General features: G+C 38.9%; 2 protein-coding genes across 10 annotated transcripts in view; one reads left to right on the top strand and one right to left on the bottom strand.

Annotated features, from left to right (window-relative positions):
• ANKRD37 (ankyrin repeat domain 37) overlaps positions 1-10,729 on the bottom strand; it is a 12,903-nt gene extending 2,174 nt beyond the window's left edge. Inside the window, exons 1-7 of one of the 6 annotated variants that reach the window (XM_070757570.1) lie at positions 10,560-10,709; positions 8,235-8,348; positions 6,106-6,214; positions 5,349-5,530; positions 3,990-4,142; positions 3,334-3,425; positions 328-560 (exon numbers count right to left, since the gene is read on the bottom strand). In XM_070757570.1, coding sequence (XP_070613671.1) covers positions 328-560; positions 3,334-3,425; positions 3,990-4,142; positions 5,349-5,369 — 499 coding nt within the window. In that variant the 5' untranslated portion in view covers positions 5,370-5,530; positions 6,106-6,214; positions 8,235-8,348; positions 10,560-10,709. Of the gene's footprint in view, positions 1-327; positions 561-3,333; positions 3,426-3,989; positions 4,143-5,348; positions 5,903-6,105; positions 6,215-8,234; positions 8,349-10,531 lie in introns of all 6 variants that reach the window. The other 5 variants (XM_070757573.1, XM_070757569.1, XM_070757572.1 and 2 more) reach the window with 5 other exon arrangements.
• On the top strand, positions 10,728-26,761 carry LRP2BP (LRP2 binding protein). Of its 4 annotated transcripts, none has more exons than XM_070757560.1 (9): positions 10,728-10,910; positions 12,422-12,570; positions 16,191-16,303; positions 17,838-17,945; positions 20,350-20,492; positions 21,091-21,193; positions 21,523-21,746; positions 25,123-25,288; positions 26,505-26,761. In XM_070757560.1, the coding sequence occupies exons 2-9, from the start codon at positions 12,456-12,458 to the stop codon at positions 26,568-26,570; spliced, it is 1,038 nt and encodes a 345-aa protein (XP_070613661.1). In that variant the 5' UTR covers positions 10,728-10,910; positions 12,422-12,455; the 3' UTR covers positions 26,571-26,761. The 4 variants fall into 4 exon arrangements, with proteins under 4 accessions (XP_070613661.1, XP_070613664.1, XP_070613662.1 ...); XM_070757561.1 differs by lacking the exon at positions 10,728-10,910 and adding an exon at positions 11,120-11,289; XM_070757562.1 differs by lacking the exon at positions 10,728-10,910 and adding an exon at positions 12,135-12,149.

The raw sequence follows: 26,761 nt of genomic DNA, 5'->3' as shown, positions 1-26,761 counted from the left end.
AGATTTGTTACAAGGGCCAGGACTTTGATTGCCCCCACTTCATACTTGCCATTTGGAGGCCAATCACTATTGCTTCCTGAAGTATTTACTTACTTGCTTACTTACTTACTTACTTATTTAGATTTGTATGCCGCCCCTCTCCGCAGACTCGTATGGTGCACAACTAACAGACTCTGGGCAAGACAGCATGGTCTGCTTGAAATTTTGGATTCGGAGTAACCTGATCAATATTCCCTAAATTCTAACAGAACTAGCTCTGTTCCTGTGTAACATACTACATAAATAATCAATTTTACCAATTTTAAAATGTTGAAGCAACTGCCTTACCATTTGATCTCCTCCTCTTTCTGCTGACACGTCTATTCCTTTCACACACTCCTTTCTGCCTCTTGGAAGCATCAATATGGATGGAGGCATCACTATCGGGAAAGGAAGAGTCATACTGTGCTCCTGCTTTCTGGTTCTGAATCTGTTTCACTGTCATGAGGAACTTGGCACACTCCAAAAACCCCAAAGCCAGGGCAAGGTCTTCTGCTGTTTGACTATTATTATTGCGCAAGCTGAAACATATTTAAAAGAAAATCAATACATTTGACTGGCAACCTTCCATTTCTCATACAACTAGACCAGTGTTTTATTTATTTATTTATTCATTTGTCCAATACACAAATACATAGGAAGAAAATAAACATGTAATATATATAAGGATAAAAGTAAAAGTAGAAGAGAAGATATATGAAAGGAAGAAAATATATATGATATATGAGATAAAGGAAAGACAATTGGACAGGGGATGAAAGACACACTAGTGCACTTATGTACGCCCCTTACTGAGGTCAATTGTGGATAGTCTAAGGGAGAAATGTTGGGGTTAGGGATTGACACTATTGAGTCCGGTAATGAGTTCCACGCTTCGACAACTCGATTGTTAAAGTCATATTTTTTACAGTCAAGTTTGGAGCGGTTTGTATTAAGTTTGAATCTGTTGCGTGCTCTTGTGTTGTTGCGGTTGAAGCTGAAGTAGTCATTGACCGGTAGGACGCTGCAGCATATGATCTTGTGGGCAATATTTAAATCATGTTTTAGGCGCCGTAGTTCTAAGCTTTCTAGACCCAGGATTGTTAGTGTTGGCGAACATTTTTTTGGCTCAGGTGCTAAAAGGATGCATGCACATGCGCATGATAGCCAGTGTATGCATTTCCACACCCATAATGCAATGCCCTACCCCACACATGCGCACAGTCCCCCCAGACTGCCCCCCCTCAGTGCATGAACACTGGCTTCACTAAAGTCTTGGGACTTCTGGTAGGCCCATTGGGCCATTTTCACCACCCCCTGAAGCCGGAGAGAGCAAAAACGGCTGAAAAGAAGGCTGAAAATCAGCCAGCCAGCATATGTAAGCACACTTGAGCTGATACAGGCCAACGCCTCATGTGCCCACCTGTGGCACGCCTGCCATAGGTTTACCCTCACTGAATTAGACCAGAATTTTTTTAAACATTGAGTTAAAACACTACAGCCCAAATGTATGAAAGTCTGCCGACAATCCTTTTTGTATTCCAGAGATTTTCTTTTAAGAAAAAGACCATGCATAGGTAGTCCTCAACTTACAAGAGTTCATTTACTGACCATTCAAAGTTACAATAGCACTGAAAAAAAGCAACATGATTATTTTTCATACTTATGACCCCATGGTCATGTGATTTACATTCGGATGTGTGACAATTGGTTCATATTTATGACAGTTGCAGTGTCCAGGGGTCATGTGATCTCATTTTGTGATCTTCTGATAAGCAAAGTCAATGGGAAAGCCAGATTTACTTAACAACCATGTTCCTAATTTAACAACTGCAACGATTCACTTAACAAATGTGGCAAGGAAAGTCATAAAATGGGGCAAAACTCAACAAATTTCTCACTTAGCAGAATAAAGTTCGGGCTCAACTGTAGTTGTAAGTTGAAGACTACCTGTATTACACTGGAAATAAGTTCCATATGAAACAAATTGCAAGTAGACTAGCATCTGGTTACACATAAGTAGAATTAATTTAGGTGAGTAACTGATGATTATGCTTGCTCTGTTGAATTCAATAAGTTATACATAATATTATTCTATCTTGATTTCTGTGCATTGAAGTATTATTATTATTATTATTATTACTATTATTACTATTATTATTATTTTATTCATAAAAAATAATAATTATAGCAAATGAGATTGATATGCTGGATTTCTTATCACAATATCATAAGTCAAACACAATAATAATAATAATAATAATAATAATAATAATAATAATAGTTATTATTTGTTGTGGTTAGCTCTGACCTAGCTCCTGCCCCAAGGACTGTGGATGTGGGGGAGACACCCACATGCTGCAGGCCTGTTTTGCCCCCGGTGGAATCTGCTGATGAAGACTCCTCTGACCAAGAAGACATGAGTGACAGGGAGGAGGAAAATGTGGCAGACAGCTCAGAAGATCAATTATCTAGCTCCTCCTTGGATTCAGAACAAGAGTTAATGATACAGCCACGCATGCGGAGAGTGATGCATAGGCAACAACAACTGAGAGATTATTATCAAAGAAAATGAGGCCACCTATGGTTGGGTGGGGCTGTGGTAATTAGTGAGGCTGCTATAAATAGCAGCCTGTGGGTTTGGCCATTGTGGAGGATTATCTGATCATTGTGTTTCATGACTGCTTTACTGACTTTGACCTTTTGTCTGCTGATTTTTCCCTGCTTGGAAACTAAACCAGAGCAAAGTGTGTTTCACTTTGTGAAAGAAGAAGGACTGTGAATTGCCTCACAGCTGCAAGCTAAGTATCACAGAACTGATAAGGGACTTGTACAAATTACCAGTTTGTTTGGAGACCAGTGTTCTTTGCTATACCAAAAGAGGGCTTAGTTTAAGTGAATTTTCATTATAAAGAACATTGCTTTGAATTTTCAAACGTGTGTGTCTGAAATTTGTGAATTTTTGGGAGGAGTGTACCAGAGAGCCCGACAGAACAATTATTATCATTATCATCATCATTATTATTATTATCACTGTGTATTACTTGTACTGAATTGGAGCCTAAACATCTATCCTCTACTAAAAAGAAATAATCTGAAGCTTCTTATACCCAATTAGCAAAAGTGATATTTTTGTAAAATAGTCTAAAATTCAAAGTTGAGCAAATTAGGCAAGCTTTTTCACATTTTGAAAGCTTGTCATAAGCAGCCTTCCAGAAAGTCAAATTAGGAGAAAAAGTTACATTAAATTCAAAATATAATTTAATTAAAAAAACAGTGAAATTGTTTGATGAAATCAGTATAGGATGCACTTACTTGATGTTGGCCTGACTGGCAACGAGTAAAGTGAGACATTCCAAACTCCCAACTTTAGCTGCCTTATGGATGGGAGCTTCTCCAAGCGAATCCTAAATAAAAAGAATAAATAGTTTATTTTTAAATCCAATCACTTCATCATTTGTTCAGTGTTAATATTTAATGGGATGAGGGTGGTAGTTATATAATCTTAATTTCAAGTGTAATATAATTTTCAATCCCAAATTCTTTTTTCAGTAGATACTATTTGCAAACTGAAAAAAAATTATCCATTTGGATGAGCAAAAAAAACCCATACACTCTTCTAGTTTGGGAGTTCAAACACTTATGACCAAACATAGTTTGAAAATAATAGGTTTTATTTTTGTCCTTTGAATAATAGTATTGCAAGCAAATTACTAACTTGACAAACGTATCTTCTCTTAACAAAACATTTTTATATTCCCAGGACTATGATACATCATTTACTACTACTACATACTCAATGGCAATCCTAGCCAAAGTAAAAGCAGAACTTCCTAAACTGTGTTTAGAAGGCGTGCCTTCATGTTGCATTTGCCTTGTTCATAGTTGAAAACAGTGGCTGTTCCTTCCAAGGTAAAATGGAAAAACCAGGTTCCATTGGAGCTACTTGGTCTGAAAAGTTGAAAATGTACCTGTTGGTTCAGATTGGCTCCCGTCTGGAGTTGCCAAAGCAGGAAGAAGGCATGGCCTCCACCGGCAGCCAGATGAGCTGGGGACTGAACAAAAGCAGCACCGGCTAGATTGACTTCGGTCCCTGCTTCCAACAGAGGACTCGGGCCAGGAGGCTATAAAACAGAGGAGCATTTGAAGCATAGTCCTTGTGTGGATTCACCTCTCTTTAATTAACAAAGGAGTAAGAAATGGCAAGTGTTACAAAAGATAGTTCAATGGATTTGCAGCTGGCTGAAGCGTAGACATCAGAGAGTTATTGTTAACAGCGAGTATTCTGAGCAGAGTCGGGTTACAAGCGGTGTGCCACAAGGGTCTGTTCTGGGTCCTATTCTTTTTAATATGTTTGTGAGTGACATAGGGGAAGGTTTGGTAGGGAAGGTTTGCCTATTTGCCGATGACTCTAAAGTGTGCAATAGGGTTGATATTCCTGGAGGCATCTGTAATATGGTAAATGATTTAGCTTTACTAGATAAATGGTCAAAGCAATGGAAACTGCAGTTTAATGTTTCCAAATGTAAAATAATGCACTTGGGGAAAAGGAATCCTCAATCTGAGTATTGTATTGGCAGTTCTGTGTTAGCAAATACTTCAGAAGAAAAGGATTTAGGGGTAGTGATTTCTGACCGTCTCAAAATGGGTGAACAGTGCAGTCAGGCGGTAGGGAAAGCAAGTAGGATGCTTGGCTGCATAGCTAGAGGTATAACAAGCAGGAAGAGGGAGATTATGATCCCGCTATATAGAATGCTGGTGAGACCACATTTGGAATACTGTGTTCAGTTCTGGAGACCTCACCTACAAAAAGATATTGACAAAATTGAACGGGTCCAAAGACGGGCTACAAGAATGGTGGAAGGTCTTAAGCATAAAACGTATCAGGAAAGACTTAATGAACTCAATCTGTATAGTCTGGAGGACAGAAAGAAAAGGGGGGACATGATCGAAACATTTAAATATATTAAAGGGTTAAATAAGGTCCAGGAGGGAAGTGTTTTTAATAGGAAAGTGAACACAAGAATAAGGGGACACAATCTGAAGTTAGTTGGGGGAAAGATCAAAAGCAACATGAGAAAATATTATTTTACTGAAAGAGTAGTAGATCCTTGGAACAAACTTCCAGCAGACGTGGTAGATAAATCCACAGTAGCTGAATTTAAACATGCCTGGGATAAACACATATCCATCCTAAGATAAAATACAGAAAATAGTATAAGGGCAGACTAGATGGACCAGGAGGTCTTTTTCTGCCATCAGACTTCTATGTTTCTATGTTTCTATGTGCAATTTCCATGATAATCGCCCTTTCAGAATGTATTCCTTACCTCTGAGTTGGCATCCCACATTTTTGCTCTTCTTCGGTAGACTTGTCACCAAAAACCGGTGTTAGGCTTATTGAGCACAGCTCCCTGGTGCCTGCTAGTGTATCTGATTCCAAGGCTGGCAGTGTCAGCTCGTGAACACTCACTCTGGCTGCAGTCCCGCCCTCTCTGCAGCAAACCAGCCTCTGCACGTACACAAACAAGAGCACATGCAAGACGGCCTGTTGGGCTGCGGATATGATTGGCTTTCCTCAGCTTGTTATGCTTATAAGATAGGAGGGCGCAGGGAAGACTGAGGACAGGTGGAGCAGCCATGCAGCCCTGTGCAACCAGGCACGTATCACACATACACAACTGTCAACTCGTTGATGGCTCTGCCTTCCAACTCCTCCCCTTTTTTTACCACAGCCACAAGGAAGGACAAGAATTCTTCTAAAAGAAGCACTGGTGTTTACTTCAAAGCTCTTGGAACACATTCCTGCTTCTACACACCAGTTAACTCCTGAGTGGATCGATGGAGTTACTTCAAGCAAGATGTTTCAAAAGAGTTCAGCACCCTTCAGATATTAAAGATACAATGCATATTAAAATTTATATTCTGTATTATGTCCGCTTACATAAACTGCAGTAGAGCTTACTCCTAAACATCTGCTTTGGCTTGTACAGGCTTTAACAATTAAAGGTAATCTTTTAAATTACGCTTTGTAGGACTCCAGCTGTTAAAAATATATATTAAAAAAGATTGATTCTTTACTTCTACCTGGTGGTCATCTGGATTTTTACAGGCTAGATTTAATATCCAAGAAGCTTAAATCAATTGGCTGAGAACTTGAGATGAATAAACTGAAGCCAGTCAACAAGGAATAAATCTATGAGAAATTAAATTTTTAATATTTAATGTGACCTGCTAAAAAGTGAAGAGATAAAAAGTTGTTACAAACTGACTGTGATAATTATATACTGAATTTATAAAGCTGCATCTATTTAAAGTTAAACTGAACCATAAAGCTGACTTATTTTTCAGACAACTAAAGATAATTACACCTTCCTCAGCAATTTGTCTCTCTAGTGAACTATTTTGTTAGGAAGTTTTTCTGCTAAAATCTTGCAACATCGTTTTGTACCTGGAACTCTGGGATGATGGAACATAACTATTAATCATCTATCTGCTGCCTCCTCGGTTATTTGAAAGTGCTATTCTCTCTTCAATCATCTTTTCTAAAGATTAAATCTCTCTCTCTCTCTCTCTCTCTCTCTCTCTCTCTCTCTCTCTCTCTCTCTTAGTCTTTTCTGGTAAGTAGTAGTACTTACCTAAAAGTAGTACTGATTCCAATTTGTCTTTCACTAAGAGAACGAAAGTATCTTGGAATTATATTTGAATAGCATCTGTGCTTATCTGTAATTCTTTGAAGATTGTTTTCACAAATATTATTGTCCATGTCAGTTATCCACCATCTCATATACTTTCCTAAATGTTCTCATTTTCCCGCATTAAATTTTAGTCTATTATTTCAACCCATTTCTTTATTGTACCAAAACCATGTTGAATTTTTATTTTCTATCCTATTTGCTATCAAGTCCCATTTTGTGTCCTCTACAAATTTGCTAAAGAATTGCTTAGTCAGGATCTTCTATCCTTTTACTTAAGCAATTACTTAAGATGTAACCCTAAGACAGATCCCTTTGGCATCTCTCCTCTTTCTAGATCAGGGGACACCAACCTTTTGGACCTCAGGGACCAGTAAATTCATAATTTTAAATCCTGCAGACCATAGATATGGTCAAGTTGATGTCACTCAGATTGAGGGGTGCCTCGCCAGCCTCTACTCATCCCTCCCCTGCCAGCTACTCCTCTCCTCCTCACCTGGGCTCCTTAGGACCCCAACAGGAAGCAATTGTTGGAGCTAAGTAGCCACCATGAGACAAATTTAGCAAAACAGCTGGCTCAGTTCAAATTGGATCTGATCGAGAAGGGGGCTCAGCAGAAGCAACTCACTGAGGACTAAGAGCAGAAGCTTTCCAATCAGAGGGAAGACATGTGGGAATGCAAGACCAGGTACTGGTGACTGAAGGCTCAGCGAGCTGAGATGGTCAGCCAGTTCCAGCCATGATGCAGTCCCACTGGAATAAGGCCGTATATCTCTTTGCCACCAGCGGGATTTCCCTCCAGCCAAAGCCCCATACCTGGAGGCTGAAGCAGACCCCAAGTTGGGATTTCTGCCCCCATCCAACCCACACAAAAAGACCCCTGCAGCAAAACAAGCTTTCACTGCATGTATCCGGTCCAGGGGCCACAGTTTGAGGACCCCTGATTTAATGCAATATAAAAAATGCAAATAATTTTTCTGCAGACCATCAAAATTCTCTCACCAGTTGGTGACTGCTGTTCTAGATGACACACCATCTCCAAACAATCTTTCAAGCTAGCTGTGAGTCTACCTAATAGGCATATAATCCAGCTGATAGTCACCTACCTTGTTAATATAGAGTATGTTGTCATCACTTTGTCAAGAAATCTAGATGTATTCCCGCAATATATTTAGGAAGTTACCCAAAGTGAAATGTGGTTTGTTCCAAATAAATTCAGGCTGATTACTAATGATCACTACACTGTACTTCAGATTCATTTGCGGTACATCTAGTCTGAAGGTTTGAACTAATTCAAGGTCAAGAATTCAGTTTCCAACAAGCTTGAGGTAGAAACTTTCAATCTGCTCCTCCTCACAGCATCCCAGTGAAAAGCATGTTCTGTTCCAAGGATGACATTCAAAATTTTTCCCTACAGGTTCTGTGGGTGTGGCTTGGTAGCGTGGCAGGGGAAGGGTACTACAAAATCCCCATTCCCTCCCTACTACTGGGGGAAGGATATTGCAAAATCTCCATTCTCACCCCATTCTGGGGCCAGTCAGAGGTGGCATTGCCGGTTTTCCGAACTACTCAAAATTTTGACTACCGATTCTCCGGAACCTGCTGAATTTCACCTCGTTCTGTTCTTAAAACAGACTTAAAAGAAAAGGAATTTGAGTACTTTTGTTTATTATTCTATTACCATATGCGGCGAGGAGCTATGCATTGTTCTTACATTCTTCACTAAATCTTACATCATTTTGATCCTTAGTTTTTCTGACAAAGTCTACAATTCTGGGCTATAAATATGCACTATTTCTTCATACTGTTCCTCTTTCTTCGTGCTCTATTCCTCTTTCTAGTTTCCTATATATCATGATTCCTATTTATCATGATTTCCAGACTTTCTCTAAGCATATTGAAATATAGTGCAGCCAATTTTTTTAAATCTTCCTTCCTCTATACACGTCCACACTCACTGGAAATGTTCGCTAATTTCCTTCTTAGAAATTGCCATCTTTCTTGTCCATTGGCTTTTTCTAACATGTAAATCTAATAATTCTAAGTTTATCAAAATATGCTTTTTTGAAGTGTGGGAAGTTCCCCACCCCACCCCAGAAGAATGAAATATTTGGGGTAATATTTAAATAAGACATACTCTGGGTTCTTGTTGCTTGGACTATTGCCAGCTGTTAAGGATTATTTACAGCAGTTGCACAGAAAATACTGATTTACCATTTCATTGACTTTAAAAATATCTACAAAATTTAATTAGTAGTTTGTAGTTATTAAAACAAGGTTTGTTTGAACGTGGTTTGTGCTATCTTTCTTGGTTTGGCGGCTGGGTTACAACACAAATGTGGCAAGAAACTTAGAAAGGATGTGAAATGGGGCAAGATTCACTTTTAAAGTTGAGGATTACCTGTACTAATGCCTCAAAATTTTAGCATGTTTTTTAATGCAAGGGAATGAACCTGCTCAATATAATGGTTTACCTGTTTTTTAAAAATAGGTACAATCCCCTCAAGTCAAGATCAACTTCCGGTGAAAGCAGTAATCACTTCGTTTTTATATGTTTATCATTACGTTTATGTAGCAGCTAATTTTTAGATTTCCATAGTTAATTTTTAAATAGAAATGTAAAGATAAACTATTTCCAGTTCCGTGGTTGTATCCCAAGAAAAACATTTCTCTTCCAGCCCAATTAGATTGTAAATATTACGGATATTTTTGAATTTTTTAGGTTGGAGTGGTTCTTTTTATACATTTCATATTGTTCCCTTTTCATTGCTGGGTATCCATTTTTGTGGGATAACAATAGGAAATTATGGTTGAATTTTATTAGATTCTTAATTGCCAAGAAAATTTATTTATTTATTTGTTCAATTTATATGCTGCCCCTCTCCGAGAACTCAGGGTGACTTACAACATATAAAAGAAATACAAAATTACCTAAATCCAATTATTTTAAACTAAAACTAACAATACAAAACTCAATTTATTTATTTTTTTAAAAAACCACTCACTTGTTTATTGTTGTTTAAATGCTTGCTAAAATAAGATAATAATAAAGTATTAATAAAGTATGTATGCTGCCAGACTCCTAGTAATTCATTAAAATCAGTAACACTAGACAAAAACCAAAGTAAAATGCTACCAATAAATCTTAAAAGTGCTATAAAATTATTTTGTTGAGCACTATATTCATATCTCCCAAGGTTTACTTCTCCCTTGGTCTTTAGATTGCTATTATTTCAGACAAGATTTGTCAAGTATAAATGGGGATTTCTACACCTTCCCCTCATTATTGTTTGGTATTTGAGCCCTTTCTATTTACAAGTTCAGCTCTTTGTACCACTAATTCAGATTGTTTTCAGAACTAAATCAAATGTTGTATATGTATACGCGTTTGGAAGAAATATCTACTCTTTTTAAAAAGTGCTTGCTCTGTTCTATAGCTGGGGTTAGAGGACCGACTTACATCATGGCTGGCCAGGGAATTCTGAGAGTTGAAATGTATGTATGTATGTATGTATGTATGTATGTATGTATGTATGTATGTATGTATGTACATAGGTGCTCCAAGTCTTCGGAGAGGGGCAGCATACAAATATAATAATAATAATAATAATAATAATAATAATAATAATAATAATAATAATAACAACAACAACTATTATTATTATTATAACAACAACTATTATTGTTATTGTTATTATTATTTGCATTGGCATCCTTCAGTCTCGAAAGACCATGGTATCATGCTCTGGATTCATATACATATGCATATACAGTACATACATACTGTACATACATACACACATACATACAAGTCATACCTCTAATAAATAATAAATGCATACATACATGCACATATACATGCACGCATATATGCATGCATGCATACATATATGTTGCCCAGGTTGAAAAACGTTGCTCTACAACGAGGAATTCATCCGCTCAATTGTCCGGCCGAACACCCACTGATCAACCATTCCTTTCGCTGTTCCCCCCCCCCCCACGCCCCGTCAACGCGCGCGCATGCTCCCGCGGCCGTGAAAGAGAAGGCGGGACGACGGCAAGGCGCCGTCGAAAGAGAAGCGCTTGGTACCAGCGTTGCTAAGCGACTCATGCTTGCCGCGCGGCCTATGTCTTGGCTCCCTGCGACTACACGCGGGAGGGCGCAATTCGCGATGATGGGCACCTTCGGCGAATTCAGTGAGTAACAATTCATGGGAATTGAATCGGACAGGTTCATTTTGCTGCTTTTCGTCTCCTTTCCGCCCTCCTCTCTCGCCGCTTTGACAGCAATCTGAGTAGCGCGTTTTCCAAGTAAAAGCGGCGGTCCCCAATTCCTTAATTCGTGGCACAGCTTTGATGGACGTGGGAAAGCGTGTTGCGCATTCTTCCTCCCCACCCCCGGTCTCGTCGTAAATCGAGGATGACAAGTTAATGTGAAGTTGACAAAACTGCTCAGTTTGTTTCCCCTCCACTGTTGCTCCTCCTTGAAATCTCGTAATTCTAAAAATTCTCTGTAGTCAAAATTTTGGAAGTCAAAGAATGTCCTTATTTTTCTTCCAATGGTAGTTAGAAGTCTGTGAGTATGCTTATGCCTTTAAGCCTCTGGAAGAGAGGTGAAATCATGTAATACTATGAATAAAAAATCAAAGAGTTGTATACTAGCATTAAAAATAATGCATATTTTGCTACAATCCATTAATCACAATTGGAATATGAGGTAGCAATGTAGTAAAGGGCGGGCATAAGTGCACCAGCGTGCCTTCCGTCCCCCGTCCTAATGTTTCTCTCTTACTAGTATCATGTATATCATGTTATATCTTTGTATATCTCCAATACCTAATTGGCAAAACAAATAAATAAAATAAATAAAATCAAATAAATTTTGAGCCCGGGTATCTAAGGCTATCTTCTGACATTTCTCATTTAGTTAGTTAGTTAGTTAGTTAGTTAGTTAGTTAGTTAGTTCAGGGGTAGGCAAAGTTGGCTCTTCTATGACTTGTGGACTTCAACTCCCAGAATTACTGAGCCAGTCATGCTAATTCAGGAATTTTGGGAGTTGAAGTCCACGTCATAGAAGAGCGAACTTTGCCTATCTATCCCTGAGTTAGTTAGTTAGTTAGTTTATGTATGTATTTATGTGGCTATGTTGGCTCTCAGAGGATATCCCTAGCCTGCCCTCTCCCACATGGCACTTCCCATCCCAACACAACATGCCCATGTTCCTTACCTGACATTCTATCCCCTCCTATTTAACAACCAACCCATCTTGGGGTTCCGCCAACATTGCCATCACTAAGCAATGACATTATGCTTTATGACTGCATCATTTATGTAGGCAATCCTGGTCCCAATTGCCATAATATCCCAGGGATTACCTGTATATGTTCAGGTCTTTATCATCGGGAGTGTGGCCAAGTGTATCAGTTAGATTAACTTGTGAGTAGTGGCTCTGTTTTTCATAATGGATATTGTTTCTATGTGTGCTGTTGTTTTCCTGCTTTTTGTGACTTTATATTTTAAAACTGATAGCAATCCAGAATCATGAGTTTGATGAATATGTAAATATGCTTACCCAATGAGGTTAATGGGAAATAATTAGAAATCAGTGTAAGAAGCAACTCTTTGAAAAAAGGCTGGTATTCCTAAGGAAAGTTGGGAATAAATGTGAAGGAGGTAACTATTTCTCAAGGCTTGAATATGTTTCTCAGTTTTTATTAGACAGGAATAATATAACAGAGAAAAATGAAGCCAACCAGTGAACCTCTGCCTCGTGAACATAGTTCTGAGACTGTTCTCCACTTCATTTTTAATGAATCCAGTATTGAATTGGATGGTTTACAATGGATATCCCATCAAGGTAACAAAATAATACACTTTCTAGCTTTCACAGTTCTTTATTTTTTTTATCATGGGATAAGGTGAAGGGATACTTTCATAGTACAGTACTTGAATTAAAAGAAGTCATACTCTTGTTTCCTGAACAAATGGAAAAACAAGATTACAGGAGCTGTAATAAACAGCCTGAACTTCTGCCAAGAAAAGCAAGAGAGTTTTTTGCAAAGTTTCATAGGTTCCCTTCTTTAAAATGGCAGTTCTTTTTGTCAAGAAAGGGAGAGGGCTTATGCTGCTGCCCTCTACAAATGAACTAATCTTCCAGGGAATACAGTGGAACCCCGACATAAGAGCTGCTCTACTTAAGAGCAACTCGAGATAAGAGCTGGGAGGGGAGAGATATTTTTGTTCTACTTACAAGCCCAAATTCGAGATACAAGCGCCAAGGAGCTGTCTCCTGAAGCCAAACGCTAACTTCCGCGTTCGGCTTCAGGAGACAGCTGCGAAGCGGCGCGCGTGTTTTAAAAGGTTGCAGCCGGCCTGGGGGGCTCGGGGGAGTGCTTGCAGCTTTCTTTCTTGCTCTTTTTCTTTCTCTCTTTTACCTTCCCTTCCTCTATTTCTTCTTTTCTTTCTCCTTCCCACCTTCTTCCCTCCCTCCCTCCCTTCACTCATTCCTCTCTTACTCTCCCCTTTCATAAGTTTCCTTGCTTCCTTCCTCTGTTCCTGTCCCTTCCCCCTTTCTTTCTTTCTTTCTTTCTTTCTTTCTTTCTTGCTCTTTTTCTTTCTCTCTTTTACCTTCCCTTCCTCTATTTCTTCTTTTCTTTCTCCTTCCCACCTTCTTCCCTCCCTCCCTCCCTTCACTCATTCCTCTCTTACTCTCCCCTTTCATAAGTTTCCTTGCTTCCTTCCTCTGTTCCTGTCCCTGGTGCAAAAAGCCGGTCCCTGGTGCAAAAAGGGTTGGGGACCTCTGTCCTACAGGATTGGGTGGCAGAGAAGTTGAACATATGTAAATTTAAAAGTTTAAGAAAGTTTACAAGTTAAGTGAAAGAAACTTCATTATTCATTTATATGTACATGTACATTTCTTCATTAAAAACATGTCTTTCTGCATAATTTAGACTAACTTTGTGAGTTTTTTGAGGGCTGGAACCAATTAAAATTATTTACATTAATTCCTATGGGGAAAAGTCGTTCGAGATAAGAGCTGCTCGACTTAAGAGCCCAGGTCCGGAACGAATTAAACTCGTATCTCGAGGTACCACTGTATTGCTTTTTTCTTCATCTTCTCTGGTACTTGCAGCCAGCACAAGAACACTACTCAGAAAATTCTGGCTAATTGTTATACATGGGATAACATCCTGATTTAGTTAAATAGCTAAACAAGGCTATACAACCATGGCAGATTTCAGCCTTTTGATTTAGTTCTCAGTGGAAACTACCCAACATCTTGTCTCTTCTGCTACTATATGCATAACTCTGTAGAGTCAGGCATATCAATAGCACTGCAGTACTTCTCAGCAAAGCATTGACCCTTTATTGGAGAAATATATTTCATTGAATTTGTTTAGAAAATAAAGAAATACAGGTAGTCCTCGAGTTAGTTCATTTAGTGACCGTTCAAAGTTACAATAAAACAAAAAAAGTGACTTATGACTGTTTTTTAAAGTTATGACTTTCGCAGCATCCCCATCACCAGTGTGATCAAAATTCAGATGCTTGGCAATTGGTTCATATTTATTGGAGTAACAGTGTTCCAAGATCATGTGGTCACCTTTTGTGACCTTCTAACAAGCAAAATCAATGGGGAAGCCAGATTCACTTAACCAGGTTACTAACTTATCAACTGCAGGGATTTACTTAACAACTGAGCTAAGAAAGGTCGTAACATGGGGCAAAATTCACTTACCAAATGTCTCATAACATTAGAAATTATGGGCTCAAATGTGGCTGTATTATTATTATTATTATTTATTAGATTTGTATGCTGCCCCTCTCCGAAGACAAGAAGGTTGTAAGTCAAGAACTACCTGTATATATCACTTCCCCCTTATGGATTGCAGTTTATTATGTAACGTTTTCCTTGAACAAATAGTGGGACGGTTATGTGAGTAGGAACACATTTGATGGAGTGTTGCTCTCTATTTTTTATATTTTGACATGCAAGTAATAACTGTTGATGTGATCAATGACTCCTGCTTGCATTTATTTAGAGAGTTTTCCCCCCATTTTGTTTCATTTCAGCGTCAAGTTTATGTTCAAATAATGTTAAAGTTTAGGCACAGCAATACAGCCAAAAACCCAAGCTTTCTATGTAAGATTCTTGAAGCAGTCCACCTACAAATATGGTATCCATAGCACAATGAATGATGGATTGCATTTTCATGCTTATTTCCTGACAGGCAGTGCAGTCAGTATTGTGTGTGCTCCTTGTCCATCTCTAATCATGTCAGATTCTGAGAAGGATAAGCCAGGCCCCTCTGGATACCCTGGGCCAGTGGGGTTGCCAGCTGATGCAGAGAGTGAGAGTGAGGGGGGAAGTGACCTGAGTGAACCCGAGGAACCACTAGAGGGGGCTGATATGACAATGGGGGAGAGATCCCAGTCGGAGGATGAGGAAGACATTAGGGTGGATAATCTGTTGTTAGGTGCTCGTTATAGAAAATTTCCTTTTACTAGGCAAGAGGACTTGCATAGTAAAAGGAAATAAGCTCACAGCTTTACCTCTTTGTGGTGTGATGTCACTTCCAGGCAGTATAAAAGCAAAGGATTTTGGGTAATTGGGTGTGGGGCTTCAACGCTGTTAATGGAAGAGATTTTAGAGCTGTGGGGTGCTTGAGAAAGGCTTCAAAACATGATTCTTGCCTCACTAAAAGACATTCCTTGCTGGATGAAGTTTGTCCGAGATTCCAGTGAACTGGTTTCTTCTATTAAATTATTAGACTCTGTTATCTAAGGAATGCCGTTAGGCTGTGCTGGCGCTTCCCCCATACTTTGTTGATGCTTCACTCTGGAGAAATAACTCCCTTTTCTTTGCAATTCAATATGCTTTTCACTGTGTGTTGCCTTTATCAATAAAGAGTATGCTATTACATGAAATAAGGGACTTTTGAGTCGGTGAGTTCGTTCCGAGAGACTGTGCACAGAAGAGCAGAGTAAGGATATGGGAAATGTGACTGTTTTCTTCCATAGCATGATCAGTATTTTCAAAACTAAATAATCATCTGCATAGTTACATGTTGTTCTCAATGAACTTTAGATTGGGGCCATTTTCTTTGCCTACAGGATTCTTTGCCTGTGCTTTCTCTTTTAAAAAGCACAGAGTTGAAGGAAAAAAATATCAGGAAAATTGAGATGAGAACTGGGGTTTTAACATGGCTTTATATAATACAGCTCTGTCTATTTGCAAGCTTAATCATGTCACCAGGACTCTGGATCCAACTCCTTATATCCTCTTCATGCTACTTCTTTTGTTCATTCAGCCCTTATCATAAATGAGTTTAATTTCCATCCCGTATATAACAAACATGCATCTTCAACAAATGGCCATTAAGAAAAAATGAATCTTTTGGCTCAAAAAGCTTCCCATCTGTTTTATATGCTGATTATCTCATAAGCAACCACAGCTGTGTCTCTGTTTTTAAATAGGGGCTTCGGAGCATGTTTTTCTGTTTGCAAAAGCTGAACAACTTCTGGAACAGCGAATTAAAGATGGAGAGCCACTGGCATATTTTCTCAAAGGGCAACTTTATTTTGAAGAGGTGAAATTCTACAACTTCTAAAAGAATGTAAAGAATGCTGGAGGGAGACAGCAACAAAAGCAAGGATTAAGGACAATTTCAGAGGCCCTTATTTTAGAACTCATTTCCCCAACTTGGTGCATTCCAGAAAGGGTAGCATTTATAATTCCCAACTTCACTGGTCTTATTAGCTGGGGAGTTTGGTATTTCCAACACAATACAATAGTTTCAAGAGTGAGGAAATAGTTGATTTTAGTGTAATTAAGAATATAGAAAGCTACCCTACAGGCTTGGTTCACACATTCCTGAATTTGATTTAGAATAATAATTAGGCCTGTATGCCTTGCTCAATAAATATGGGTTGCAAATACTGATGCATTGTCTTAGTTTATACGTCCATATTCTAATCCAGGGGTAGACAGCCTGTGGCATTCACTTATACAGTGGTACCTCTACCTAAGAACGCCTCTACTTATGAACTTTTCTAGATAAGAACTGGGTGTTCAAGATTTTTTTGCCTCTTCTCAAGAACCATTTTCCACTTACAAACCAGAGCCTCCAAAACTGTAACCGGAAAAGGCAGGGGGAAGCCTCCATGGGGCCTCTCTAGGAATCTCCTGGGAGGAAACAGGGCTGGCAAAGGCGGGGAGAAGCCTCCATGGAGCCTCTCTAGGAATCTCCTGGGAGGAAACAGGGCCTCCACCCTCCCTGTGGTTTCCCCAATCGCACACATTATTTGCTTTTACATTGCTACCTATGGGGAAAATTGCTTCTTCTTACAAACTTTTCTACTTAAGAACCTGGTCACGGAACAATTTAGTTCGCAAATAGAGGTACCACTGTATTACTAAAATATTAGTTCCCAATTATTCCTCACCATTTATCATGCTTACTTGGGTTGTTGGGTGCTGCAAGGATTCCAGTTTGATAATAGGAATACAGGATCACTAATAAAAAAGGGTCTTTTTTTAAACACAGAAAAGCCAATAATCTATTTAACAAGTGTACCCACAAGGATTCTGTCATTCATTTCATAAGAACCATACAGAACAAAAACAATGGCCTGTGCTATTCACATATGGCCATATCAATCTCCTGCTAATGTTCCCTAGCACTCAGAAAGTATGTAGAAGCATACTTTCTACGACATAGCTTCCAGAATGTCTTCTTCAGTGGAGAAATATGCAAATGCAGATCCAAGAATTTTGATCCAAGCAATTTACTCTTCCAAGGTTTCCATCCAGGAATCTGTTTGCCCTTAGGCTTTTGTTTATGTTCTGAGGATCTAAGGAATCGGATATAAATATTTCTTATAAGTATTTTCTTCTGCACATACGTACCTATCATTTCAGATGCTACTATTGTTTGAATTTGATGAAGTACAGTACTACTGTCCTTAATGCACTTAATTTCAAATTTTAAGTCACTTTTTAAATTATTTTAAATTAAGACTATAGTATCTAGATAGGAATGATGTTCTGAAAGATTCAGCAGTCTATAAGATTTACTAACTGATTTAATCCTAAATATTTGATTTTCTATGTGCCTCCTACAGAAACGGTATGAAGATGCATTATCGATTTTTGAACAAAACACGGATTTTCAGTCCATGTACCAGCTGGGTGTAATGTACTACGATGGATTGGGAACTACTCCAAATTGTGTAAGTTGCAACTAGAAAGTAGATATTCATTAATTTTCATAAATAAATAGAATAGAATAGCAGAGTTGGAAGGAAGCTTGGAGATCTTCTAGTTCTAGACCAACCTCCTGCTTAGACAGGAAACCCTACACCACTTCAGACAACTGGATCTCCAACATCTTCTTAAAAACTTCCAGTGTTGGAGCATTCATAACTTCTGGAAGCAAGCTGTTCCATAGATTAATTGTTCTCCTTGGTTCTAAATTGCTTCTTCCTTGATTAGTTTCCACCCATTGCTTCTTGTTTTACCCTCAACTGCTTTGGAGAATAGTTTGACTCTTTCTTCTTTGTGGCAACTCCAGAGATTTTGGAACACTGCTATCATGTCTTCCCCAGTTCCTCTTTCCATTAAACTAGACATATATAGTTCCTACAGTCACTCTTCATGTTTTACCCTCCAGTCCCCTAATTATCTTTGTTGTTCTTCTCTGTACTCTTTATAGAGTCTCAACATCCTTTTTGCATCGTGGCGACCAAAACTGAATGCAATATTCCAAGTGTGGATTTACGAAGGCATTATAAAGTGGTATAATACTTCACATGATCTTATTTCTATCCCTCTGTTAATGCAGCCTAAAACTATGTTGGCTTTTTTGGCAGCTGCTACACACTTCTGGCTCATATTTAAATGGTTGTCCACTAGAACTCTAGACAATGTAGAATCATATTTTTTTCACTATTGAATTTCATTTTGTTAGATAGCACCCAATGTCCAAGTCTGTCAAGATCCTTCCGTATCTTGAGCCTATCTTCTGGAGTGTTAGCTATTCCTGCCAGTTGGGTATCATCTACAAATTTGATGAGTTCCCTATTTATGTCCTCGTCCAGGTCATTGATGAAGATGTTGAAGAGCACTGGGCCTAAAACAGCCTTGGGGTACTCCACTGCATACTGCCCTCCATGTAGATGAAGTTCCATTGAGCGCTACATGTTGAGTACATTTGGTCAGCTAGTTTCGAATCCATCTGGTGTCAGTAGTATGTGGCAGTAGCCAAAAAAGCCAATGTAATCCTAAGATGAATTAACAGAGATAGAATCATTTTAAGAACTAGTGTGACAAAGCTTTAGTAAGACCTCACCTGGAATACTGCATCGATTTTTGGTTATCACATTATTAAAAAGTTGTTGAGACTTTGGACAAAATGCAGAGAAAATGAGCAAAAATAATAAGGGGCCAGGAAACTAAAAGATATGATGAACGGTTGCAGGGATTGGATATGGCCAGTCTAATGAAAAGAAGGATCAGGGTGACACAATAACAGTGTTCCAATCTTTGAAAGGGGTCAACTTATTTTCTAAAGCATCCAAAGGCAAGACAAGCAACAGTTAGAAGCTAATCTAAAGAGAAATCCAACGTTGGTAGTGCAGGCTCTTTTATTCTGACCTGGACAAGTCCCTTGGCCTATTGGGCCAGCGTGAGTGCTGCGCTACCTGCTGGGTGATCTAGGGGTAGGCTATTGCCCAGACGGGGGGAGGGGGAATGCAGTGGGGTAGCAAAAATGGAGCTCAACCCCAGAGCACCCAATTTGCAATGAAAGATGTTGAAAGAAAATGCATAAGCCACACCCACAGTGTGATCTGAGCATGCTCGCTGGCTGCGGAGAATGCTAGGCGATCCCATCAACCCCAGGGGTCGCCCAGCCACAAGGGCCTACGAAACGGCCAAATGGCGCAGTTGCCAAGCTGCCTGCCGAGTGACCCCTTCAAGCCTTGGGATCGCCTGGCATGAAGAGACCCACAAGCTGCTCCTTCCACTCCCCTGCAAGTGTTCAAGCCACTGACTGGTATTTGTCAGAGTTGAAAGCAGCATTACATCATCACACAACACCTTTGGCCCTCTTTGTAGTCTCACCATACATGTAAAAAAGGGCTAGGTTGTGTTCTGACTTTATGATGTCATTTTCATCACCACCTGATAATTTTTCCTGAAGATTCTACTGCTTTCTAACTGAAACAGCAGTATCTCCTACAGTTGTATACCTCTTCATAGGGCATTTCAGCCCTCTCTAAGCAGTTTACAGAGTCAGTATATTGCCCCCAACAACCTGGCTCCTCATTTTATCTATCATGGAAAGATGTAAGGTTGAGTCAACCTTGAGCCGGTCAGAATCAAACTCTGATATATGGTCTATTTTAATGTTATGTTGTAAATCACCAACTATCTCAGCTAGGCACACCTCCTCTGGGTTTCAGCTCAACAGAAATTGTTGTTCGCATGGTATCTCCATCAATTAAATGTTGTAAATGTTTCATTTCAAACAACAGACCCTTTCATGACTTGGTCTGACATGCGAGTGGGCTGCTTGTCCACAAATGATTCATGTCTTGACATGATCACTTATTCTTTGCTTTGGTTCATCTGCAGAAGAAAGGAGTTGAATATATGAAGAAGATTCTCGACTCTGACTCCCCTAAAGCAAAACATTTAAAATTTGCTGCTGCATACAACCTTGGCCGAGCTTACTACGAAGGATGCGGGACTCCATATTCTGAAGAAGAAGCTGAAAGGTGACCTTTCTTTATAAAGCACCCATGTGCGGGCATATCCGCCTGACCATTTTGGAGCAAACTATAACAAGATAGTCGGAGCCATGATTTCAACATAAAGGGTTCCATTTTGAGACAACTTCTTTGGGTGCTTCTAGGTGGAGAACTCTTTGTGGTAACAATTAAAATACTGTAAGTTCATGGCTGTTATTTATCTCCTTCCTGAACAGATTTTCAGTTGAAAAAGAACAGAAATTGCAGGAAAATGTTGGAAGTTTAAAAATGGAAGTTGCCTAGAGCTCCCTCTAAGCTTTATGATTGGCACTGAATAATTTCACAATTAAAAAATCCTGTTCTGAACCCCCCTTTTATTTGGAAAGGCCAAGTTTCCAATTTGATGCCAATACATAGATAAGAGACTTGTGATCTTCCCAGTGATGCTGAACCATGACAACCCCCAAACTGCTTTAGCATTGGTTATGTTGGGTGGGATTGCTTAGGTACAATTTGATGGTTTTTGAAAAACTGTGTACGTTTCAAAATATCTGAGAAACTTCCACATGGCTATGAATGGAAAAAGGAATAATCTAATCACATTACTGTTACTATTGTTTTCTAGATTATGGCTTATTGCTGCAAATCACGGGAACCCAAAAGCAAGCGTAAAGGCTCAGAGTATACTTGGAATGCTGTATTCGGCACATGCTAAGGATTTTAAAAAGGTAGCTGCTGCTTTGGGGTAGTTTTATTCCAAGCCCTGCATTCAACTGGCCAAATGGAGTCTCTTTCCATTTGGAAATGGTAAGAAAGAGGCAGCAAGGTGAAGAGAACTACATAGGCCCAAGGTGGTATAATGACTAAGGAGTTGGACATATACAGTATTGCTGCCATTTTGACGATTGACAGTGTTCATATGTGGGTAGGTACAGAGGCAGTTATTAAACCCGAAGCATAATTCTTGGCTCTGTATCTATATGTATCAGTCCACATAGCTTGAATATAGCAAAAATCTTCCTGCCAAAATGATTTTTGGAAAGTTGTTTTTCTACAGGCATTCTTTTGGCACTCAGAAGCTTGTGGGAATGGAAGCTTGGAATCTCAAGGCATCCTTGGGATTATGTATCTTCACGGACATGGCATACGTCACAACTTGAAGGCTGCTTTAGAGTGCCTCTATCAGGCATCGGATCGAGGAAATGTCTATGCTAAAGGCCATTTGGTGGAATATTATTACAAAAGAAAATGTTTTACAAAAGCATCCGAGTTTGCCAAAAGGTAAATTTATTTTAGTTTGTTCTTCAAAGGGAAGCTAATTGGGGAAAAGGAAGTATAAGTCAAATGTGCCAGGACTTATGTGGTTAGACAACTGATATGTATTTCAGATGCTATGCGATACGTATATATGTACAGTAGCATCTCTACTTAAGAACGCCTCTACTTAAGACTTTTTCTAGATAAGAACCAGGTGTTCAAGATTTTTTTGCCTCTTCTTAAGAACCATTTTCTACTTAAGAACCGGAGCCCGGAAAAATTTCCCAGGAAATTTGAGAGAAGCATGAAGGCCCGGCCAGTTTCCTGCCACTTTAATCCCGGCCATCTCGGGCTTTTCTGGGCTGCCAGAGGAGCCTTTCGGTGGCGCTTAAGGAGGCTTTGGCAGTCCAGAGCAAACAAAGCCTTTTCCTTTCTCTGGGCGCTTGGAGAGGGAATAAACCTCTGCCAGCGCCCAGAGAAAAGAAATGCTCCCTTCGCTCTGGGTAGCAACTGTCCTCCTCCTCTTCTTCCTCCTCCTCCCCCCACCCAAATTCCGAGCTTTTATTACTTTCCTAATGGGTTTGCATGCATTATTTGCTTTTACATTGATTCCTATGGGGAAAATTACTTCTACTTACAAAATTGCTTCTACTTACAAACTTTTCTACTTAAGAACCTGGTCACGGAACGAATTAAGTTCATAAGTAGAGGTACCACTGTATATGCATTACTAAAGCTAAACATTTTAAAATCTTTCCTGTTGTGGCTTTTAAAGGCACAAAGATTTTTTATATAAAAACTTTCCATATCTATGAGCAATTAGTAATTGCTATGCTTGTATACTACATTAATATTGAATATAGTTTATAACTGTATAAAACAATCTTACGACTACTTGTTCAGTTACGATGGTGCTGAATGAATGATGGTTATAATCAGTTCTTGAAGATCCTGCCATCTGAACACCTCCATAGTCACATGATCAGTCCAAGCCGGGGTCTCCAACCTTGGCAACTTTAAGACTTGTGGACTTCAACTCCGAGAGTTCCACAAGTCTTAAAGTTGCCAAGGTTGGAGACCTCTGAATATACTTGACAACTTATTAACGGTGAAAGCACCCGTGACCACATGATCATCATTTACAACTTCTCTGCTTTCTTTTTAATGTTAATGTCATTGAAAGTTTTCAAAAGAAAAAGAAAAAATAATGCAATCTAAAATAAGAAGGAAAAATAAAAAATTAAGAATTAAGAAAAATCTAGAGTGTGAAAAGGAAAAAAAATAGAAAAAAATAAAAAGATAAAGTGACTTCTGATCTTGTTACAGTAGTTGTAAGTACTGTACAGTGCAATTGTGTATTTACCTCTTTCTCTAAGTGGTTCTCTTCTTTCTACAATTATCTTATCTAATTGCCATAGATTACAAGTCATTCTATGAGGGGTCACCCTATAACATTATCTAGAAGCTTCAGATGGTACTGAATGCAGTGGTGCAAGCAGTTATGTGCACTCCTAGAACATTTCACTCCACAAGCTGCATTGGCTGCCAGTTTGCTTCCAGGTCCAATTCAAGGGGCTGGATGGCTGGCTTCATCCATCCGTCCATCCAATTTATTTGCCACCTATCTCACAGTGGGGCTACACTAAGCAGCTTACAATAATAAAAAGATGAAAATATAAATAGAACAAAATAACAAATGTACTGTAGTTATTTTCTTGTCTCTAATAAAACATGTTAATTTGGCCATCTCAGTAAGTTCTGTTACGTTCACAAACTAGGCTAGATATTGCCAATTATCATTGTGTGAGGGCCAAAGTTGTGTCCTTTCCCTAACTTTTTAATTCTTCAATCCTAAATCAATGGAGAATCCTAACATACTTCCCCACAAGGGAAGATTGCAAATTGCTGGATAAGTCTCTTCTACCTGCACACTCTCCCCAGCCCCCTACACCTGCACCGCACAAGCCACTTGCACTTTCCCCCCAACCTTTACTCTGCTTCCCTCTCACCCTTGTATGCCCTTCTTGACCTGTGCTGCCTCCCAGGCATTACTTCGCATTCTCCCCAACCCTATTTCTGACCAATGCAGTGTCCTTTGCTCACCAAATGATTTAGCTTTACTAAATAAGTAGTCAAAGCAATGGAAACTGCAGACGGGCTACAAAAATGTTGGAAGGTCTTAAGTATCAAACTCATCAGGAAAGACTTAATGAACTCAATCTGTATAGTCTGGAGGACAGAAGGGAAAAGGGGGACATCATTGAAACATTTAAATATGTTAAAGGGTTAAAATAAGGTTCAGGAGGGAAGTGTTTTTAATAGGAAAGTGAACACAAGGACAAGGGGGCACAGTCTGGGGTTAGTTGGGGGAAAGATCAGAAGTAATGTGAGAAAATATTATTTTACTGAAAGAGTAATAGATGCTTGGAACAAACTTCCAGCAGACGTAGTTGGTAAATCCACAGTAACTGAATTTAAACGTGCCTGGGATAAACATATAACCATCCTAAAATAAAATACAGGAAATAGTATAAGGGCAGACTAGATAGACCATGAGGTCTTTTTCTGCCCTCAATCTTCTATGTTTCTATGTTTCTTTCCCTGACCCTGCTTTGCTTCCCACACCCTCCCCAACTTGTGCTTGTCATGAACCCTCTACCCCTTCCCCATATCTCCACAAATCCCTCACTTTATCCCCTATCTGGAAACTGCCACTGGAACTTGCAACTTCTCCTGACTTCCCCATTGAACGGATGTGGAAAGCAGGAAGTTGCTTCACCTATAGAATTCAATTAATGACTGCAACTGAGACTATAGGGCAGTGATGGCGAACCTATGGCACAGGTGCCACAGGTGGCACGTGGAGCCATATCTGCTGGCATGTGAACCGTTGCCCTAGCTCAGCCCCAACGTGCATGTGGGTTCCAGCCAGCTGGTTTTTGGCTTGCACAGAGACTCTGGGAGGGAGGTTTTGGCTTCCAGAGAGCCTCTGGGGGGACGGAGGAGGGTAGAAGCTCCATGGAAGCCATTTCTGGCCTTCAGAGGGCCTCCAGGGGGCACTGAATTATGGGTTTGGGCACTCACACATGCGCAATAGCGAGTGCGCACACTACCCGAGGGAAAGAAGGTTGGCCATCACTGCTATAGGGATTGCCATCACTAGGCAGCATGGTTGTGGATTACAGATGCATCACTTAATGACAGCAATTTCAGTCCAATTGTCATCATGTTGAGGACTACCTGTACATGAACTTAGGGTTTATAAACTATTGCGTATTTTTGTATAACCCTGTTAAGACTTTTATACGAAAAATCTAGACTTCAGCAAAAATGTTCTTATTAATTATTTGAAATATACGATCCGTGTTCTGAAATTACTAATTTTTGCATTTCCAAATAGAGTAATAGAAAATGACAATGTTGAAAAGATAGCAGAGGAAACAGATTGTCTTCCTTTTTACATAAGCAGAGGACTTGCAATGGCTTCTTTCTACTTGGCCAGGTGCCTCGAACTTGGCCGAGGAATCCAGCAAGATTTAGCAGCAGCTAAAAAATACTATTCTAAGGTATGGGGTGGGTGGCTGGCTCTATATTTTTAATTGGATGTGAGTTTACTTCCTTAAGATAACTGTTAGCTTATGTGTGATATGTAAAATGGAATTATACATGAAAATTGAACTATTTATAACATATCTGAAAAGAATTACTAAAAATGTTATTCAATTATCCAATTGACTTACTTGAGGCAGGTTTGTGCCCCATTAATTGTTTATTGCCCCTTGATGTGGAAGATTTCAAAACCTTTTAGATGATAGACATAACCATGCAAATTCTAAATAAATACTCTAACTATTCATGTGGTTATCAAAGGTATGTATACCCCACATCCAGCACTATTGCTGCTTTGAAGCGTGGGGAGTACCAGTTTCTGAATAAGCCTATCATATTCCCAGTTCATATACTCCCTGCCTTCTCCACTTTCATTTTTAGATTAATTACAGTTTATGGAGGCTTCACTTGTTAATCTTAAAATTATTGGGAACAAAATATTTTTATGAGCTATGCTTGAAGCTGGTTTGTTTCTAGTAGCTGTAATTAACATCATTCACTTTTTCTCCAAGCTCAGACTACATGGCAAGCTGCAAATGTTCAAAAATGAAGCAAAAGCATTTGAATTTATTGAAAGATTATATGGGTGAATGAACCAACCTAGGTCAAGCTATGATTTAATAGTATTCTTCTCTCAGCTCATTTGTGTTACAATTTTTAAAGATTGAGCTGATTGTCTAGAATTGGACATTTTCTGTGGAATAAATGTGACCATCCTCTATAAATAATCATTTATTTTTCTTTTACAAATATCAAATAAAATCACCAATTGCCAGTCTTCAACTACAGCAATAATGCAGTGAATTTATAATCCAAGAATAGTAATAACAATGCTTTTAATATTGTTAAACATGTGCTTATCCTACGTTCCTGTGAAGAAGTTGATAAATGGACAAAAATGTCAGATCCAGTCTAAACATCTGGCAATTAAAAAGTTTAGTTTATTTTTTTCCGTGATAAATGTTCCATATGGAAAAGCTACTTTACCATATCTGTTTACCTTGAGAGATTTTTAAAACGGAAATTAAAGATTAAGGAGATCAAAAGTGTATTTTTAGTTTCATGATTTAACACAAGGAAGCTAAGGAAACAATATCTACTAGCACAGTGAGCTTGTAGAAGACACACAATCAATTTAATTTTTTAGAATATTTTTTTTTCTTTTTTTTAAAGGCATGTCGATTGGATCCTGCTTTAGCTGCTGATCTTGAGCTGACTGCAAATCACGGGAGAATTTAGAACATTATTTTGCTGAATCTAAGCAACGTGTTTCTTTCAGGCTCTGATTAATGTGAATAAATCTTTGTCTCCCCTATTCTTCATTCAGAGTAATGCACATGCATTTCTTTCAGTGAAGTTATACCATTACTTTGTAAAGTTACTCTTTAATTCTCTTGATATAATAAAAGTTTACTGATGATTATTGCAAA

This window comes from Erythrolamprus reginae, chromosome 7 (genome assembly GCF_031021105.1).
Source record: "Erythrolamprus reginae isolate rEryReg1 chromosome 7, rEryReg1.hap1, whole genome shotgun sequence".
NCBI lineage: Eukaryota > Metazoa > Chordata > Lepidosauria > Squamata > Dipsadidae > Erythrolamprus > Erythrolamprus reginae.
The sequence above is the reverse complement of the archived record's forward strand: the minus strand, read 5'-3'. Positions and strand labels throughout refer to the sequence as shown.

What these genes read in the sequence shown, in the direction of transcription:
- LRP2BP (XM_070757560.1), top strand. Translation starts at nt 12,456, where the DNA reads ATGAAGCCAACCAGTGAACCTCTGCCTCGTGAACATAGTTCTGAGACT. An exon ending in GCATCCGAGTTTGCCAAAAG is followed by an intron (nt 21,747 to 25,122) that starts GTAAATTTATTT and finishes ATTTCCAAATAG; the next exon opens with AGTAATAGAAAATGACAATG. An exon ending in CTAAAAAATACTATTCTAAG is followed by an intron (nt 25,289 to 26,504) that starts GTATGGGGTGGG and finishes TTTTTTTTAAAG; the next exon opens with GCATGTCGATTGGATCCTGC.